General features: G+C 38.4%; 1 protein-coding gene across 3 annotated transcripts in view; it reads left to right on the top strand.

Moving 5' to 3' along the window:
• LOC137953632 (formin-like protein 20) overlaps nucleotides 1-14,488 on the top strand; it is a 43,015-nt gene extending 28,527 nt beyond the window's left edge. The window contains exons 12-18 of one of the 3 annotated variants that reach the window (XM_068801080.1): nucleotides 3,373-3,467; nucleotides 3,558-3,629; nucleotides 3,708-3,824; nucleotides 12,631-12,699; nucleotides 12,884-12,950; nucleotides 13,790-14,171; nucleotides 14,263-14,488. In XM_068801080.1, coding sequence (XP_068657181.1) covers nucleotides 3,373-3,467; nucleotides 3,558-3,629; nucleotides 3,708-3,824; nucleotides 12,631-12,699; nucleotides 12,884-12,950; nucleotides 13,790-13,938 — 569 coding nt within the window. In that variant the 3' untranslated portion in view covers nucleotides 13,939-14,171; nucleotides 14,263-14,488. Of the gene's footprint in view, nucleotides 1-3,372; nucleotides 3,468-3,526; nucleotides 3,630-3,707; nucleotides 3,825-12,630; nucleotides 12,700-12,883; nucleotides 12,951-13,789; nucleotides 14,172-14,262 lie in introns of those variants that run through there. The other 2 variants (XM_068801081.1, XM_068801082.1) reach the window with 2 other exon arrangements.
• The last annotated feature ends 3,304 nt before the right edge of the window (nucleotides 14,489-17,792 follow it).

The raw sequence follows: 17,792 nt of genomic DNA, 5'->3' as shown, positions 1-17,792 counted from the left end.
ACCCGAATCGATGTAGCATTTAACAACAGTTTTAAAGGTAGGCAGCAGTTGGGCAATCTTCTTCCACACAACAGATAATTTGTGATATCTTCCGCCATCAATCCACCAACCAGAAATTTTCCCTGCTTTGGCTTCAACAATTTTCCACCATAACAGAGTTAGTTGCACATTAAATTTCCATATCCACTTCAACAGTAAGGCAGAGTTGGTTGTTGCAATATTCCGGATCCCAAGACCACCCACTACAATGGGTTTACAAACATCATCCCATTTTACTAGGCTACATTTTCTTTCCGCATTTGGCCCACCCCATAAAAATCTCCTCTTAGGAGTTCTATTCTATTCTGGACAGTGGCTGGACAACGATACAAGGAAAGAAAATAAGAGGGTAGGTATGCCATGTAAACAAGATTTTATGAGTACAAGCTTACCAACTTTCGACAGACTCCCCTTAGAGATTGAAGGGAGGGACCCAATTTAGCACAAGAGTCAGTAGCCATATTGGCGGATCAAAATACATGAAACCAAGAGCAGGGAATAGAGGAGACAATATCCATTATATCCAGGAAATGCTGCCAATGATGCCATGGAGGGAAGGAGGCGGTGGAGCACTATCCAATGACCTCTTGAGTCCCCTTCCACAATGAGTGGACCGCTGAAGTGATTTTGAAAAATGCGGAGACTGTGGAGAAGGCTGAGAGTTTCGCCATAGTTGAGTTTACAATGCCGAGAGGACCAAAGTAGAAGATAATAGTTGCGCCTTCGGGATCAAAGATCACCCCTCTGAAACCCGCCATCCCAGGATTCCCAAGAGCACTGTCGTCAAAGTTGAGCTTAAAGTGACTGGCAAGAGGAGGCGTCCAAATAGCCACCCAGGGGGAAGGAGTTGACATTTGAGCAATTACCTTCTAGTTAGTGCGGAGAGGGGCACATGAAAGGCAAGTAAATTCTTTTCGAGTGCGAACCCAGGTAGAGATGAGGCCCGTCGCAGTACAAACGATCTCAATGGCTGAGTAGAAGACACAATCAAAATGACGGGAGTTCCTCTCCTTCCAGAGGCACCAAGGATTCGCTTCTAGGAGAGATTTGCCTGGTGCTTAGGTTGGTTGGGGTCATCCTCCTTGATGTGGGAATAAGCTGAGGCCACTGAGAAGATACCATTGATGCTAGGTTTCCAGATCAACTTATCTTGCACTCAATCCTGAATGGTGGTACTACTGAGATTGAGCGGTGAACAAAAATTTATAGCTTCATCATCATTCAAACCCCGACGGAAGAGAAGATTCCAAGACTGATTGCTCCATGATTCTACCACTGAACACGATAAGTCCATAGCAATCCTGGATAGCCCTAGATAATCCTCAGAGAGTTGCACCAAATTGATTTTTTAGAAAAACAAAATATTTGAAGAGTTGCACCAAATTGATTTTTTATTTCATTATAAAAATTGAGAAACACATCAAATACTTCAAATTTCTCCCACACCATGTGGATCTACTAAAGTTATCAATGAAGGAACAAAATACTAGCAACCAAAGAGAATAGAGACCTTATAAGGGCCTTTACATCTAAATCGGCTACTTAGAACAATGTAGTATTATGATTGTGATTGGATAGAAATAATGTCTGATGGTGCTTCCTGAGCTGCTTTGATTCACATTGAGATGACAAAGTAGAAAGTAAAGTTGAAAACATCTGGGGAAAGATGTCTTAGCCGCAAGTGCCTCTAGAAGGTTGAGACGTATGCTTGGAGCGCCAAACAAGACAGCATTGATGATCCTTCCAAGTGGTAAAGACCATCACTTTAACACCCTGAACTAAACGTGCTCCTCATCTAGGGGTCTTGAAACACACAATTAGTAGGAAAGAAGGTTACCCAACAATTCAATGGTTTGTAATCTGACTAACAAATAACAACTTCTATATGGTATCAAAGCATGAGATCCAACAATAGAAGAGTTTCCAGCCCTCTATGCTTTCTCTTGAGTCTACAATTTCAACAAAGAATATTTCAATTTTTTTTGTTGGATGCACATAACTTTTTTCTTGTGCCATAATCTCTGGGTTGACGGTTGGTGCTGCAAATGGAGGGGTTTGACATATTCTTGTGCCCCTAGAGGGTTGTTTTTTGGGTCCCCTTCCTGGTTTTGTGCTTGCACAGACTTACCTAGATCTTGCTATGTGCTTGTTGCTGTTGGTGCTATTGGGCCTCTTTAAGGTTCCGACTCCTAGACGTGTGCCCATTAGTGTCCCTTATGTCCTAATTGTGATTGTGCGTGGGGCCCACTATACTTGTGTAGGCTGTAAAAGTGCTCTTAAGTGGCTTTTTTTTCTTGTTGGGGTGTGTGCTGAAGTTTGTGTACTTACGGTTCATTCAAGAGAGGTTGTTACTCTTCAAGGGCTTTTGAGTGTTTGAATCTAAGGATTCCTACTATCCAAATCACTTATGTCAAATTCCATGGATAGAACTATCTGCATTGGTCCAGGTCAGTTAGGATGTTCCTCAAAGCCAAAAGCAAAGTAAAGTACCTTCAAGGTGATCCTCTTGACACAGTTAGAAACGATTGGGGACTGAGGACTACCAGGTTATGACCTTGTAGGTTATCCATAGGGAACCTCATATGTGTAATTAAGACATGGGCTGTGAAACTGCAAAGGTAATCTAGAAGTCCATTAAGTCTGCTTATGCTCAGGAGAGCAATCTGTCAAGGGTTTATGATCTGTATGCTAGATATTTTAGCATGAGTTGAGGTGACCACACTGTAACAGGCTATTACGTATTTTTTCTTGATAATTTTACAGTGAGTCCACTATTGTGAAGGTGAGAGCACTCCTCCAGGACATCTACCTCTTCTTTGAGAGGCACTCCTTCCCTCTTATTTCTATGGGGGACTCAGCGATAGTCATTCCTTGGACCTTGGAGGGGGGTCCCCTGTCTATCTCTGAGATTAACTAATGAGTTCGAGGATATTAATAGCTCCTGGACCATTTTTGGCAGCAAGTCCTCCAAAGTGCAAACGGGATCATTGATGGCCTGGCTATGGAGGGAGCTAGGCACTAGCTCCTTGCTATTGACACTTCTATCACCTTGTATTTTTTTTTTTTTTGCTGATAGGCGGTTTTATATCAGTTTTCTTGGTTTTCCTTGGTTCTCATGTCTAGTTTCTTTTTCTGTTTCTTGTATTCTTCTATTTGAGCTTCTTTTTGAATTCCCTATTCTCATTGTTTTCAAAAAATAAAAATCTTGTTGTTTCTTTCAATGAATTCTCATCATTCTCAAAGAGGAAAGATGTTGTCCAGATTTAGTTTATTAATGCTACTAGGATTTCTCTTATTTGTTCAGCGTATTGATAGAAGTCTTAACTTGTGTAGGTTCTGCCGTTGGGTTTCGGTTGGACAGTCTTCTAAAACTAATTGATACACGTGCCACTAATAATAAGATGACACTCATGCATTATCTATGTAAGGTGAGAACTGTTCAGTTTCTTCCGGTTCAGACTGTATGACATACATTACCCTGGTGTAGGTGATTGGGTCTTTTTATTTGCATGCCCCAGGTGCTTGCTTCCAAAACACCACAACTTCTAGACTTTCATGAGGACCTTGTTAGCTTGGATGCTGCATCGAAGGTTCTTTCTGCACTTTACCTTATCAATCATTAACCACATTAGTATGTCACTTTAAGAAAAAAAATTGATGTTTTGCAGATACAATTGAAGTCCCTGGCAGAAGAAATGCAAGCTATAATCAAAGGATTAGAAAAGGTTGAGCAGGAGTTGGCTGCGTCTGAAAATGATGGACCTGTGTCTGAAGTTTTTTGCAAGGTATGTCCCTTTTTTACTCATATGACCTCATTCTTCTAACTCTCCCATGTCACTATGGAAGGCTGGAAAAGCAGAAATCTCAAAATTGGAGATGTGTGCCAACTTGGACCAGGGAGTGAGAGAGTTCATATTTCATTAATTCACTAGATTAAGCCACCGATTCTTCCCTATCTAGGTTAAATACAGATTACAAAGTAGTAAAGACATAACTACCATCTTTCTTGAAGAGCTAAATAAGTCTCTCTAAGTTTAAAGACAAAAATACTCCTGAGGATGAAAAACAGGTTAGGAATTAGACACCCAAATTCAATACTATCTTTTTTTTTTTTTTTTTTTTTTAATGAAGAACCAATTCAATACTATCGAGAGCAATAATAATCACAGAAGAAGAAATAATCAAGCACGAACACACAAGTTTTATACAGGTGCGCCTCAAGGTGAGACTATGTCCTATCCTTCAATCGTTGCAATCATTCACTATGATGAATAAGAAGTTTACAAGAGAAAATCGTACACATCCTTCTCTTTGTGTTTTTCTCTAACCTCTCTCTCACAACTCATGATAGTAAATCACATTAATGACGGTGCTCCCAAATACCAGGTGAAAACTAAGGCCACCAAAATGCAAGTGTGAAATCCCTAATCTACCCTTAATGAAACAACAGTCAATTAGACTCCACAACTTAGCAAAACTTAATAAAGAGAGTAAAAGTAAAGAAAAAAATTACAAGAATGCCACTCATATCTAATATATATAGCTGCCTCCCCTTTTAAGCTGGGGCATAAAAATCATGGTGAACCAACCTGCTTAAGGTGGTAAACGTTTTTCAAGGCTTTTGGGTATTGCTAACTCTACTGCAACCAAGCTTCAAGTCCTTTCACACAGCCTCATTATATCCACAGACCACTTAAATGGTAGGCTGCTACTTGAGGGCGACTCCAAGGTTGCTATTTCTCTTTTCAAATTGTTCTTGGAATCATGTACCTCGGTCTGCTAACTCTTTCGTTTACATTTAACAAAACATGAGGTCTCTGTTGAATTTTTGGAAAAGAAAAATACTTCACTGACTTGTTATAACATGAGTACAATGAACTTCTATTTATAATAGAGGAAACAGGTAGAATTATTTGTCCCAATAATTCCCAAAGTCAAACACTAAAGGATAAGTCTTGGAACAATTGAACAACATAACATAAATAGAAGACTAAAATAACTAAAACACCTTTAACTGAGATTCTTCTGTGAGACCTCCTTCCATGAGACTCCTCCTAGACTCCACCATCGTAATTCTGGCTTTGTGAGACTTCTTGCTTTGAGAGTAATGTAAGACTCTTTCATACTTGCCTTTCAACTCCCCCTTTCAAACTAGAGTTTATAATTTCAGCTTGCAATGAAAAAGAGTTTTGGTCTTCAATCTTCATTAGCTAATTTTTTTTTTCATAGATGCAAAATATTCATCTTTTGTTTTTCCCTCTTCTTGAATATTTTGGTCACATAACAATTCCCACAACTCGTGGAATCAAATACCTCATTCTTGTATTTCTTCTACTTCTCCTCAAGTTGGGGACAAAAAGGACATAAAGATCTAGCTTGGACAAAACACAATGTGGGAGAAGAAAATCAAAGCTCCAACCAGTCAAAATGGTTATAGTTTGAAACACACTTTGCTCATTTTCAAAGGTATAAACATGGCCCAATTTTAGGGCATAAACTAAGAGACTACTCACTTTTTAAGAGTAGCTAAAAAAAACTCTTGGGTGAAGAATAAAAAGACTTGACTCAAGCTTGATGTTGGTCACACTCCTATGCTTTTTAGGTAGTGGGTCTAGGCATTGCTCTGAAGTGATGAAAAGAAAAGATGATAAATTGAAGAAGTACAAAAAGAAAACAACTTTAATGGGAAGGAGGCACCTATAACACCCAACTTGAATTTGAAGTTTAATTAATTCATTGACTTGAAGTTGACTAACATCCCCCCCCCCCCCCCCCCCCCCCCCCCCCCCCTCCCCCCCCCTCGTAGTGACTAACAACTTGGACCAACCTCAAAGAAATTTTCTAGTGGTGAGGGTAATTTTTGGAGATGACAATGTTAAAGATAACACAACCAAGTAACTAAAACACAAAAATTGAAAACAACATCCATGCAAGATATTGATACCTTGAACGGGCATATCATGGAGTGATTGAGTCTCATCAAAACTCTCTAATTAGAAGGGAATGACTAGGAGAAAAGGAAAACTTAATTCATGTCAATGCATGGAGAAGTAATAAGAGAGGAAATAAGAAAAAAAAGAGATTTTTGGCAAAACTGACCTATGGTATTTCTCATTTTAATCTCTCTAAAAAAATAGCTCAGAATCACAAACAGTTTGTTGCTCAAGAAATTTCACTCAAAGATCTTTAATTTGATACACAATTTGACATAAAAAGCTACATTCTTGAATCTTTTATGAACGCTTGATTTGTTTCATTTTGTAGTATGATCCTTTTCTTTTTTGAAATGGTTCTAGATTTCATTAAAGGGAAACAAAACAAAACAAAACATAAACATCACATTAGGGGGCCCCCTCCCTTGACAATTGGAGGTTGGAGGGAGGTCTTGGCCTTGGCAAGCTTATCAACATAAGAGTTTGCTGATCGGGGTATATGATTCCAAAAACAAGAAATTATAGACGTCATGTCAGAAATAGAGTATAAAATGGACCGATGCCTCCTAGGGGGAGAAGCTGAGCCAAAGCATCAGCCAATGACCACTTTGGAGTCTCCTTCGATGAGCAAGTGGCTAGAGAGGTGGTCTCTGAAAATGATGAGGCTTTATAGAAGAGCAAAGACTTCGGCAGAGGTTGACTTTGCAATTCCTATAGGGCTTGAGTAGGAGATGAGGGTCGAGCCGGTAGAGCCACGAAAGACACCACCAAAACCAGCCGCCCTAGGGTACCTGAGCACACTACCATCAAAATTACGCTTGATAACTCTAGGGGGGGCACTCAATCATGGCTGAAGGCGCTGACATCTGAGCAATAGTGCGCCAAATGATCCAGAGAGGAACGTCAGCGACGGTGGAGAACCATTGGTGTGGAGCCAAATGGTGTTGTTGATGGTTTTATCGATGCTTCCAAACTTGCAGTTGAATCGACAATTGTTCATTTCAAGCCAAAGGCATGTCAAAAGGAGGAGCTTTTCTAATTTGGGGAGAGAAGTCCCTAGGCAAGACGGATGGTTCGGATAAGGTCACGGTGGAGGCCAATTTGAAGGCCAATACGCTAGAACATAGCCATCCGGACCCTCCAAGAGTAAAAGCAATGGAGGAGAAGGTGACTAACCGATTCATCACTAGTGTTGCAAAGGGGACAAAGGCTATTTGGGCTAAGGTTACCCTGTCTATGAAGGTTGTCAGTAGTGAGGATCTTGTTCTGAATTGCAGTCCAAACAAAGAACCTGATTTTGTGAGGTGTGTAAAGTTTCCAAACAGCAGCAGCCTCATGCTCAATAGAATCGGAGGACCAACCCCAATGTGACAGAAGGCCAAGGAGACCGAGAAGCAGCCATTTTCAGCGGGCATCCAAATAAGCTTGTCGGGCACGTGGGGCTTGACCTCAATAGAATCCAGCTTGGACAAGAGGCTGCATAGCGCGGTGGTTCAGCATCGTTTAAGCCACATCAAAAGTGATGGTCCCAAGCAGACGTGTCACGGGCTTCAGTAACAAGGCTGTCTTGGCGTGTCTTGACAGGAATGCTGAGTGTAGACTAGTAGAAACCCCTGCGGATTCAAAAACAAAATTATTTGTAGGCACTAGAGGAGATGTGGATATTGGAAAATATCAAAGACAGTGTGAGAAAATTCATTTATCTTTGTGTAACAAGGGCCGATATATCATATGCAGTAAGTGTGGTGAGTCAATACATGCACAATCCACAACTTAGTCACTGGCAAGCACTAGAAATAATATTGTGATATTTGAAAGAAGCTCCAAGAAGAGGGCTTCTCTATAAGAAACATGGTCACTTCAACAGAGAAAGATTCTCATATGCAGACTAGGCCGGATCCCCAGGTGAGAAAATCTACTTCGGGATATTGTACAATGGTTGGAGGGAACTTGGTTACATAGAGAAGCAAGAAACAAAATTTAGTTGTAAGGACTAGTGCAAAAGCAGGACATAGGGCCATGGCACACACAGTTAGTGAGCTTCTAAGGATCAGATCCTTTCTCACTGAACTAGGATTCTATAAAGAAGCCCCTATGAATCTACATTGCGATAATCAGGCGGCAATACACGTCACATCAAATCCGGTCTTCCATGAGAGAACAAAGCACATTGAAGTATACTATCATTTCATACGAGAAAAATTCCAAGCCGGCATATTATCTCTCAAACATATCTCCTCACAAGGGCAAGTTGTTGACATTTTTTTTTTCTTTCAAAAAACCAGTCACTCATAAGATTTTGTCCACCATCTACAACAAGTGGGGCATTTACGATGTTTTTTCACCCCCCAACTTGAGGGGGAGTGTTGGAAGATGGGCACAAGCCCACATGACCAAGGAAGGCCAACGTATCCAAGTGTGCTAGAAGATGGGCCCAATCCCATAAGATATGGACCCACCATGATCTCACGAGCTGGTGGGACCCACCATGATCACGTGAGGTGGCATGATGAGTCTTACACAATAAGAAGTCTTATGGAAGAAGAGTTTCAGTTTAAAGGTATTTTAGTTGTGTTAGTCTTCTATTGAGTTATTTAATTATGCTAGGACTTATCTTTAAGTGTTAGAGCTTGGGTGTAATTGGGACAAGGGTAGTTTAATTGTAAGTGGACTCTACTACTTTCCCCTACTAAGAATAGAGGTTCATGTACTTGAATTATCATCAAGTCAAGTAGTTCTCCACTTCCCAACTCGTGAAGTATCTCTCTAGCCTAAACTCTTTTTTTCTTTTTTTCTCTTCTCTCTCTCTCTCTCTCTCACCTTGCTCGAGATTTCAGTCATGGGATTCTAAATTAGATTACTTATTAAGGGATTCAACACCATCACGGATTGCATGAAGAAAGAAGAGTTTTCATGGATGAAAGTTGTTTCTCGTGCTTTTCAAGAAATCAAGAAGCGTATGATCGAGGCACCCATTATGAGATTACCTGACTTCTCTAAGGTGTTTGAGGTAGAATACGACGCATCGGGTATAGGCATAAGAGGCGTACTTTATCAGGAGCGACATGCCGTTGCGTATTTCAATGAAAAATTTAATGCCACCAAACAAAAGTAAACCTATGATAATGACTTCTACGCGGTTGTTCAAGCCTTACGTTACTGGCGTCACTATCTACTTCCACAAGAATTTGTCCTATACTCTGACCACAAGGCCCTTTGTTATCTCAACTCCCAAAAGAAACGCATCACAGACATGGTTGGTGGATCGAGTACCAACAGGAATACTCATTTGTCCTGATGCATAAATCATGCGGTGAAATAAGGTTGCCGATGCCCTAAGTCATAGAATAAGCTTGTTGTCCTCCATGAACATTCAGGTTATTGGATTTGAGAAGTTCATAGACGAGTGCCCCTCATATCCCGACTTTGGGAGCAGTTAAACTGAACTGTGAGAGGGACCACAATGTACCATTGAGGATTACCACATTCAGAACAATTATCTTTTTTAGTCCAACAAGCTATGTGTTCCCCACACGTATATACGAAACTTTTTAATTTCGAAAACTTATGTAGAGGGATTGGGGAACATTTTGGGCGCACCAAGTCTATTGCGTATGTAGAGTATCAATTTTTTTTGCCTAGTTTAAAAAGGGATGTTGTCTAGCTAGTAGGATAGTTTAGGACATGCCAATTAGCCAAACACACCAAGCAAAACACTGGGCTACATACTCCCCTACCAATCCCTACATGTCCTTGGCAAGACCTCAATATAGACTTTGTTTTAGGGCTCTCACATATTTTCGAAAGCACGATTTCAACTTCGTCGTAGTAGACATTTTTCCAAGATGGCACATTTTATCCCTTGCACTAAAATGTCTGGCACCTTGAAAATTGCTCCTTTTCTTTAACAAGATCATCACGCTATATGGTCTACCTCAGACCATTGTATCAAATAGGAATTTCCGTTTTATGAGCTATTCTTGGAATATATTGGCATTTGATGGGTGCCAAATTGAAATTTTCCACTGCCTACCACCCCCAAATCGATGGTCAAACCGAAGTTGTTAATCGAACCTTGGGAAACCTTCTTCGCTGCCGCACCACCGCATTTGGGATCGGGTTCTCCCAATAGCACAATTTGCTTACAATCACTTAGTCAATAGGTCCATCAATATGTGCTCATTCCAAGTTGTCCATAGTTATCAGCCTAGGAAATTGTTAGATCTCATACCTATGTCACCTCATGCCAAGGTTTCGGAGTCCGCTACAGAATTTGCACATAGAATTCAAAACTTGCATGTTGAAATTGCTAAACGACTCCAAGCGAGTAATTCCCAATACAAACTTCAGTTGTGCATAAACATCATAAAGAATTTAAAGTTGATAACTATGTCATGATTCGGATTAGGCGTAAGCGGTTTCCTACTGGACCCACCTAGAAGTTGCAATCTCGTAGTGCAAGACCTTTTAAAGTGCTGAAAAGGGTTAGTCAAAATACTTATGTTGTGGCTTTGCTCGGGCATTAGCTGCACATTTAACATTGAAGATTTGATGGCAAATAGGGACTACCCCTCCATTCCGAATGACCCCTTTTCCTCACCTTCTGACATCACCCCATTGCCAGACACACCCCTAGTTCCTCACCTGATATCTCTTTGGATCCTATTCCATTACCCGTAACAACAACACATAAAGAATATATTGATGCTATTTTGGATGAAGAAGTTGTTTTTACTAGGAGTGGCATGGTTCAACGTTTCCTTGTGCGATGGATAGGGCGACCATATTCTAACTCACATGGATTACTAGAGACACACTATAGCAACTGGATCCTGATTTGTTTGAGCAATACCAGAATCAGCAAGAGTCTTACTTGATAGGGTCGAGTTTTTCCCAGCCCGGGAGAGTTGATGGGGACATCCCTCGTGTGCCACCGATTACACGAGTCTATACTCGGAGACACTGGACTATGACAAGACCCACCACGTTGTGGTTGGGGAGTGAGGCGTTTAGGACAAATTAATTGGTATTTTATTTTTTTATTTTTATTTTGTATTGCCCTTAGAAGTAATTGTCTTATTTTTTCAGGGGTATTTTGGTCATTGTAAAATGTTTTAGGGTTTTGGGTCGCTATTTAAATCCGTTATGTGTGTAATTGAGGATCATTGAATGAATTGAAAATTTTCTTACTTCCGGCTGTTTTTTTCTTCCTTTTCTTTCCTTTTCTTCTCTCCTTCTATTTTCTCCATTCTCCTTCAGAAGGCTTGTCCCGCAGCAGAAACTATTAGAAGTAGAAACATGCTGACTTTCTATGTAATAGAAAATACCAAAATATAGTACTGCTTTCCTTAAACAACAACTTTCCTAAAATAGAAACAGTTGCATTTCAGTTTTCTTCTTTCCTTTTCTTTTCCTTTTTATATATCTTCAATTCCTTTGGATGACTTTTTTCTTCCACCAGTGAGCCATATACTACATCAGCTATCCTCACTAACTGTGATGCTAAACATCCTAGCAGTTTATCAAGGTTGTTTCATGGTCCCACCTGATTGGAGACAAGTAAGCTGAAGCTTACTTGGATCAACTTAACAAATCCAATCCCAAGAAGAAACAGAAATTTCCATAGTTCATAATATTTAGGTTATCTTATTCTTTCTTAGTTTCTACTGATTTTCATAATAAAGTGTTTGAGACATTTTTACCCTTTATAATTTATAACCATTAGGGATACTTTGATCTTCTCAAACATGTTTTGGCTTAAGTATTTGTCTAGGGTTGTACTCAGGGATATTCTAGTGATAGAAAGAAGAATTCTAACTGCCATTTTGGCTTTCTACTCTCAGTTCGTGACATTTGTACCCTGTATATATTATGACCATTAGGAATATTTTGGTCTTTATATTTTGGGTTAAATATCTGTTTAGGGCTTTACTCAGGATATTTTAGTGATTAGAAAAAAAGAATTTCAACAGCCATTTTAGCTTTTCTATTTTCTAATTCTGCCATTTAGGATTTCAGCTAGGAAATTCTTGATTTCTCAAACATTTGCTGTGTCAAGTGTCATTAGAGCAGGACTTTCCCTGCAGTGGCTGCTGATTGGCATGAAGGATTTGTTGGTTCTCAAGATATCACTTCTACATTAGGAGCAATATTCGGAACTCTCCATGGTCTGAAAAGAGTTCATAGATCAAATGACTGAAGCAATGGCATGCCTACAAGTCCAGCAAATTGGGGCTATTCTATCAACGATGAGACTCACTATTGGGTTGTCCAAGTGAGAGAATAGCCGGTAAATAGGAGGGAGCAACCAATGAACTAATCAGGCCTCCTGTCCTAGATCATTCCATTTATTAGAAAGAAGAATTCCAGCAGCCGTTTTGGCTTCCATTTGGCTTCTCTATTCTTTAATTGTGCCCTTTAGGGTTCAGAGGAAAACCTTGTTTTCTCAAAGATTTGCTGTGTTACATCCCTTGGAAACATGTAGCAAATGGTACATATGTACTGTCCTTTACGAAATTTTAATAGCAATGGTACGAGTTTTTATTTTGTTTTTTTTCAGGCATACATACAAAAAAAATTCAATTTACTGTTACATGGAAAAGAAAAAAGATATTTCTGGTACTTGTTGATATATCAAACCAATATGTTTGTTTTGTAGACTCTAAAAGAGTTCATTGTTGGTGCTGGTGCCGAAGTCAAATCCTTAACATCATTTTATAGTGGAGTGGTATGACCTTGACATCATTCTTATTCAATTCTTGTGGGTATAAATAACTTTGACATAATTCTTATTCAATTCTTGTTGGAATGCTTGTACTTTGTTGATTCTTTTCCAAATTTCAAAGTTCTAATGTAGTTCATACTTTCTCGATGGATGTTTCTCTCTTTGACCTTATCGGAGTCCTGTACAGGGAAGGAATGCAGATGCTCTGGCTCTTTACTTCGGTGAGGACCCTGCTCGCTGTCCATTTGAACAAGGTAATTACTTCTCTGATGCATCATTTGATGCACAAAAAAGTTCTGACACGTTTGCATTTGAAGTGTATAAAAGTATTTTCTCCACTTGTCTTTTTCTTTTCTTTTTTTTTTAAATGGTGTGAATTAAGGAGAGAAAGAAACACACTGAAATTACATCAGCAGCCAAACAGAAAACAGTTACTCTCTCTTCCACTTATTCTCATTGTGTCTATCTTGAATGTGGTAAGCGGTAGAATTATGGACAGCGAGCAATGAAGGCAGTGCAGCAATTTTTTTAAAAAGGCAATTGATTTTAGTGGAATGCATAGACTGTGGATCTGGTTGCTATGCCTCATTATTGAATGTATCCAATGAGATACTAAAATAACCACATTTTGAGAACAACCTGTGCAAATTCTATTGCAGATCCTCTGGGAGTTTCTTCATCTTAAAGAGGGAGATACTATTTCTTTTGATGCACACTCTTCCTTTTTTAGTTGGCTTTAGATGGGTTTTTATTGGTTTCTTGTGCTTGAATCTGCCAGCACATCTCTTATCTCTTGTAATATTTCTTCCTCTTTAATGAAATTCAAATTCTCACTACTCCTCCCCTACCGCCACAAAAAAAAAAAAAAAAAAATGATGTTGGCTGGAGAGTTTACCGTACAAACAGGGATAAGACATAAAACCATGTTACTGGGATGATGCTAGGTTTTATGTTGCATGAAGGGGACTGTTTTTACCTTAGCCTGCTGAACCTGCCTGTGCCGATCCTACATTACCCCAGAAACAGTACTGTTGGAAGTACTTGCTTTTATTAGAAAAGTGTTTTTATCTTCTTCTTTTTTAACAATATGCAGTTGTGGCCACCCTTTCAAACTTCGTCCGAATGTTCCAGCGAGCCCACGAAGAGAACTGCAAACAGGCTGAGCTCGAAAGAAAGAGGGCTCAGAAGGAGGCTGAAAAGTCGACAGCAAAAAGACCACGAAGAGAACTGCAAACAGGCTGAGCTAGAAAGAAAGCGGGCTCAGAAGGAGGCTGAAAAGGATACAGCAAAAGGCGTCCCAACGACAAAGAAACTGTTGAAGTAACTTGCCACTGCTACGTCTAAAATGGCTCACTGTTTGCTACAGGACAAGTCCTGTCCATCTCAGCACAGAAGCAGCTGAGAGACCCGGCTGATTTCTTGAGGAAGCTGACCTTTTGCTCATCCATAACACCATTTCTTGAAGTATTGCATGGGTAAACTTCTATTCACTATTCCGCCCACGACCATCATCACGATCTAGTTAGTGGTGAAGATTTTGTCATTACTTACTGTGTTGGTTGACAGGTATTTTTGAAACCCACGCTGATACACGTGATGAGCACACCAAGCATATGACAGAGTGCATCTCTAACTGTGTACAAAGCTAACCCTGATATTCAATTCATTTTTGTAACATATTGGAAATTTTTTCGTTATGTGTAGATTTCGTGAATTGGTCTGAAGGCCCATGTAAAATATGAGCTGTAAGAAGGAACTGTTCCACTATTCTTGTATCTAAATTTTGCATCTATATGTAGTGAGTTTGTGCTCTTTAACCAGAAAAGCCTTGTAATTAGTTCGTGCAATTATTGATACTTTATAAGATTTAAGGGAAGAACTAATTGAGATTGGATTTTAAAAGAAAGGTGGAGTTTGTGTGTAAATTTTGCATCTGTAGTTCATTTCTGCTCTTTGTCCAGTAAAGCCTTGGTAATTGGTCCCTTCAATTATAGATACTTTACATATAGAGAGAGCTAAGCGAAGCCAAAATGACTACTTGAGATTTGGATTCTAAAAGGTGGAGTTTGTCTCTAAAGTTTGCATTTGTAGTTCATTTCTGCTCTTTATCCAGAAAAGCACTGTAATTGATCCCTTCAGTTCTGATAGTTAGCCTTATAATTGGTTCCCTCAATCCTTGATACTAACGTATAGAGCAAGTAATTGAGAGTAGATTTAAAAGACAGTTGAATTTTTTTGTTTGATCGATTTATAAAGATTTTTGAAATCTTATGGATTTGAAAGATAAGTCAAATGGTTTCAAAGCATGGACCTATTTTTCTTATGGACTAACCTATGGTTTTGTTACTAATGCAGCTTTCCTAGGACAAATACATGCACCTGCCAAGACATGTAGTTCATCACTAAATGTTAATTGTTTAGAGTTGAACATGTAGTTTGTTGCAAGCTGATACTAAGTCTACCAAGATATTTATTGGTGAATGTGATTTTGATAGAACTTGATTAATTTTAAAAAATTTGAGCCCTAGATCCTCTATAATGAGTCGCTCAATTTTCTTGCTCCTCGGTGTTTCAAACTTCCATTTTGATTTGCAACTTGTTTTTCAACATTAGTATTCTAGCAGCACAATTATTCCAATCGGCCAAGGACCATCCTAATGACCCACACAAAAAAGGGGCAAGTACAAACAGTCTAGTACTTAGCCATCCATCTGAATGGATAGAAGAAATGAGAAGAGGTGCTTTACGAAGACTGTTTGAGTGGAACAAGGCAGTTTGAACAACACATGCCAGAAAAAAAACTATGAAAGAAGATATCGAGCTTGGATCTAGCATATGTAGGCCTCTAAAATGTGCAAATGACCTACCTATGTAATTAGAGACTCATAAAGTATACTTCAAGTGTTTTTTCTCAAGATTTTTAGTCGAGATTTAATTAAGATTTGGAAAAGGATAAATTGTCCCTCTCCAAACTCTACAACTCAATTTTTGAGCTTGAGTACATTCAACTGTAGTCAAGTGTTTTATTCTTCACCCAAAAGGTGATTTGTGTTTGAGCTACACTTAAAAAGTGAGTCCGCACTTTGTTGAACCCTAAAGTTAGGTCATTTTTTCGCCTTTGCAATTGAGTAAAGTGTGTTTTAAAATATGGTCATTTTGACTAGTATATAGAGCTTTGTCGTATAACTAGGAGTGATTTTACTCTCCCATATTGTGTTTTATCCAAACTGGGTCTCTATGTCATTTTTATCCCCAAGTTGAGGGGAAGAAGTAGTAGAAGAAGTATAAGAAAAAAAAAGGTAATTTTTATGTGACCAAAATATTCAAGAAAGGGAAGGAACAAAATACGAAGATTTTGTATCTATGAAGAACTTTTCAACAAAAGAAGATTGAAGACAAATAAATTTTTTCCCTTGCAAGTTGAACTTATAAACTCCATCTTGAAGGGAACTGTTGAAGAGTCTTATATGATTCTCCCGACAAGAAGTCTCACAAAAGCCAGAATTAATATGGTGGAGTCTAAGAAGAGTCTCATGGGAAGAATGTCTCACATAAGAGGTTCAGTTTACAAGTGTTTATGTTATATTGGTCTTGTGTTTATGTTTAATTGTTTAATTATTTTATGACTTATCTTTTGGTGTCATTAGTACAAGGGTAGTTTAATTGTAATTGGATTCTTCTAATTTTCTTTGTTATAAATAGAGGTTCATTGTATTTAATTAATAATACCCAATAAATTATTTATCTTTTCCAAAAATTCAACAATTTCTACTTATAGGACCCACAGGCACCCCCTCTTTCTATTCTCTCCTCTCTTCCCTTTGGAACGCCAATCAATGGAGTAGCTAGATACCTCTGAGCCTACATCTTGGCTTACTGCTTGATGTATATCATAGTGTTAGGAGGACTCGTTTGCCTCCTATTGACTTGTAAAGGTATACACACTTTGATTTCTTATGTGTGCAATTGTCTCAAGATCCTATATTTACAAGGTTAAATCTTACTTAATTTTGATGATGCCAAAAAGGGAGACAAATTGTAACTGAAGTTATTAAAAGAAAATGAAAAATATTTTTCAATGTAAACCATTTTAAAATACTAAACTTAATCTACATTGTAAAATGAAAGTGATGGGGAGTTGTATTTTCAAAAATTAATTCAAGCAAGAACTGTCGAGGAGTCATTTTCAAATTCATTATGCATTTCATTTAGTTCATGCTATTTGTACTTGATTTTTTTCATTAAGTGTTTGCATCATAAAAAAAAAAAAAAAGAAGGAGAATGTTGGAGTGAGGTCTCAATGTCCCTCTGAGTCTCCTAATTTTGGTGATAACAAATCTAGTAATTTAATCATGACATGCAAGTGTGAAATTTGTCATAAAAGAAGGGTATTATGGGTAGAAGGAGTCAACCTCATGTAAAAAAATCAACCAAATTAGAGTGAAAAATAAAAAACAAAAGCATCAAAAGTCAAACCCTTGAAACAATTACTTTTAAACTCGAAAAGGAGTTGACCTCTTCAATAGAAGAGTTGAAGCATTAGTTGGAGTTAAACCCATTGAACTAGAAAAACAAGTAAAAGCAATTAAATCCATTAGAATAGTGACTTTTAAATTCAAAAGGAGTCGACTCATTTGTGCAACAGGAAAACAACTAGAAAAGGAAAAACTATAATCCCTTGTAATCAACCCAGTAATTAAAGCAAGCAAGATTTCAAAAGGAGTTGAACCCTAGTAATAGAGTCGACCCTTACCACAAAAATTCAAAATGTTAGACCCAAATCTAGATATTGTAAGTTTCCAAAATGTGTAAGTAACTTACTATTAACATATCCAACCATAATAACAAAAATTTTGAACTTTGAGGAGCTATCTATTTTACCCGAACTTGCCCCAAACAAAAATTACTCCTTGCCTAAGTGAATTTCAAAGCTCTGATGTTCTCTAATATGATTTTAAAAGTTGTGGCCTCCTTCAAATTCAAAATGAAGTCCAATCTTATAAGTTTCTCTACAGAGCTTATGTTTTTAAATATGATATTTGAATACTTTTATTTTATTATTTGATCTATTAACTAGATTAACAAATCCAAGATAG

This window comes from Aristolochia californica, unplaced genomic scaffold (genome assembly GCF_029961685.1).
Source record: "Aristolochia californica isolate CCGP_79_NKW_82.1479 unplaced genomic scaffold, dmAriCali1.0.hap1 SCAF_16, whole genome shotgun sequence".
In the NCBI taxonomy this organism is placed as follows: Eukaryota; Viridiplantae; Streptophyta; class Magnoliopsida; order Piperales; family Aristolochiaceae; genus Aristolochia; species Aristolochia californica.
Note: the sequence above shows the minus strand (reverse complement) of the source record. Positions and strands in the feature narration are given on the sequence as shown.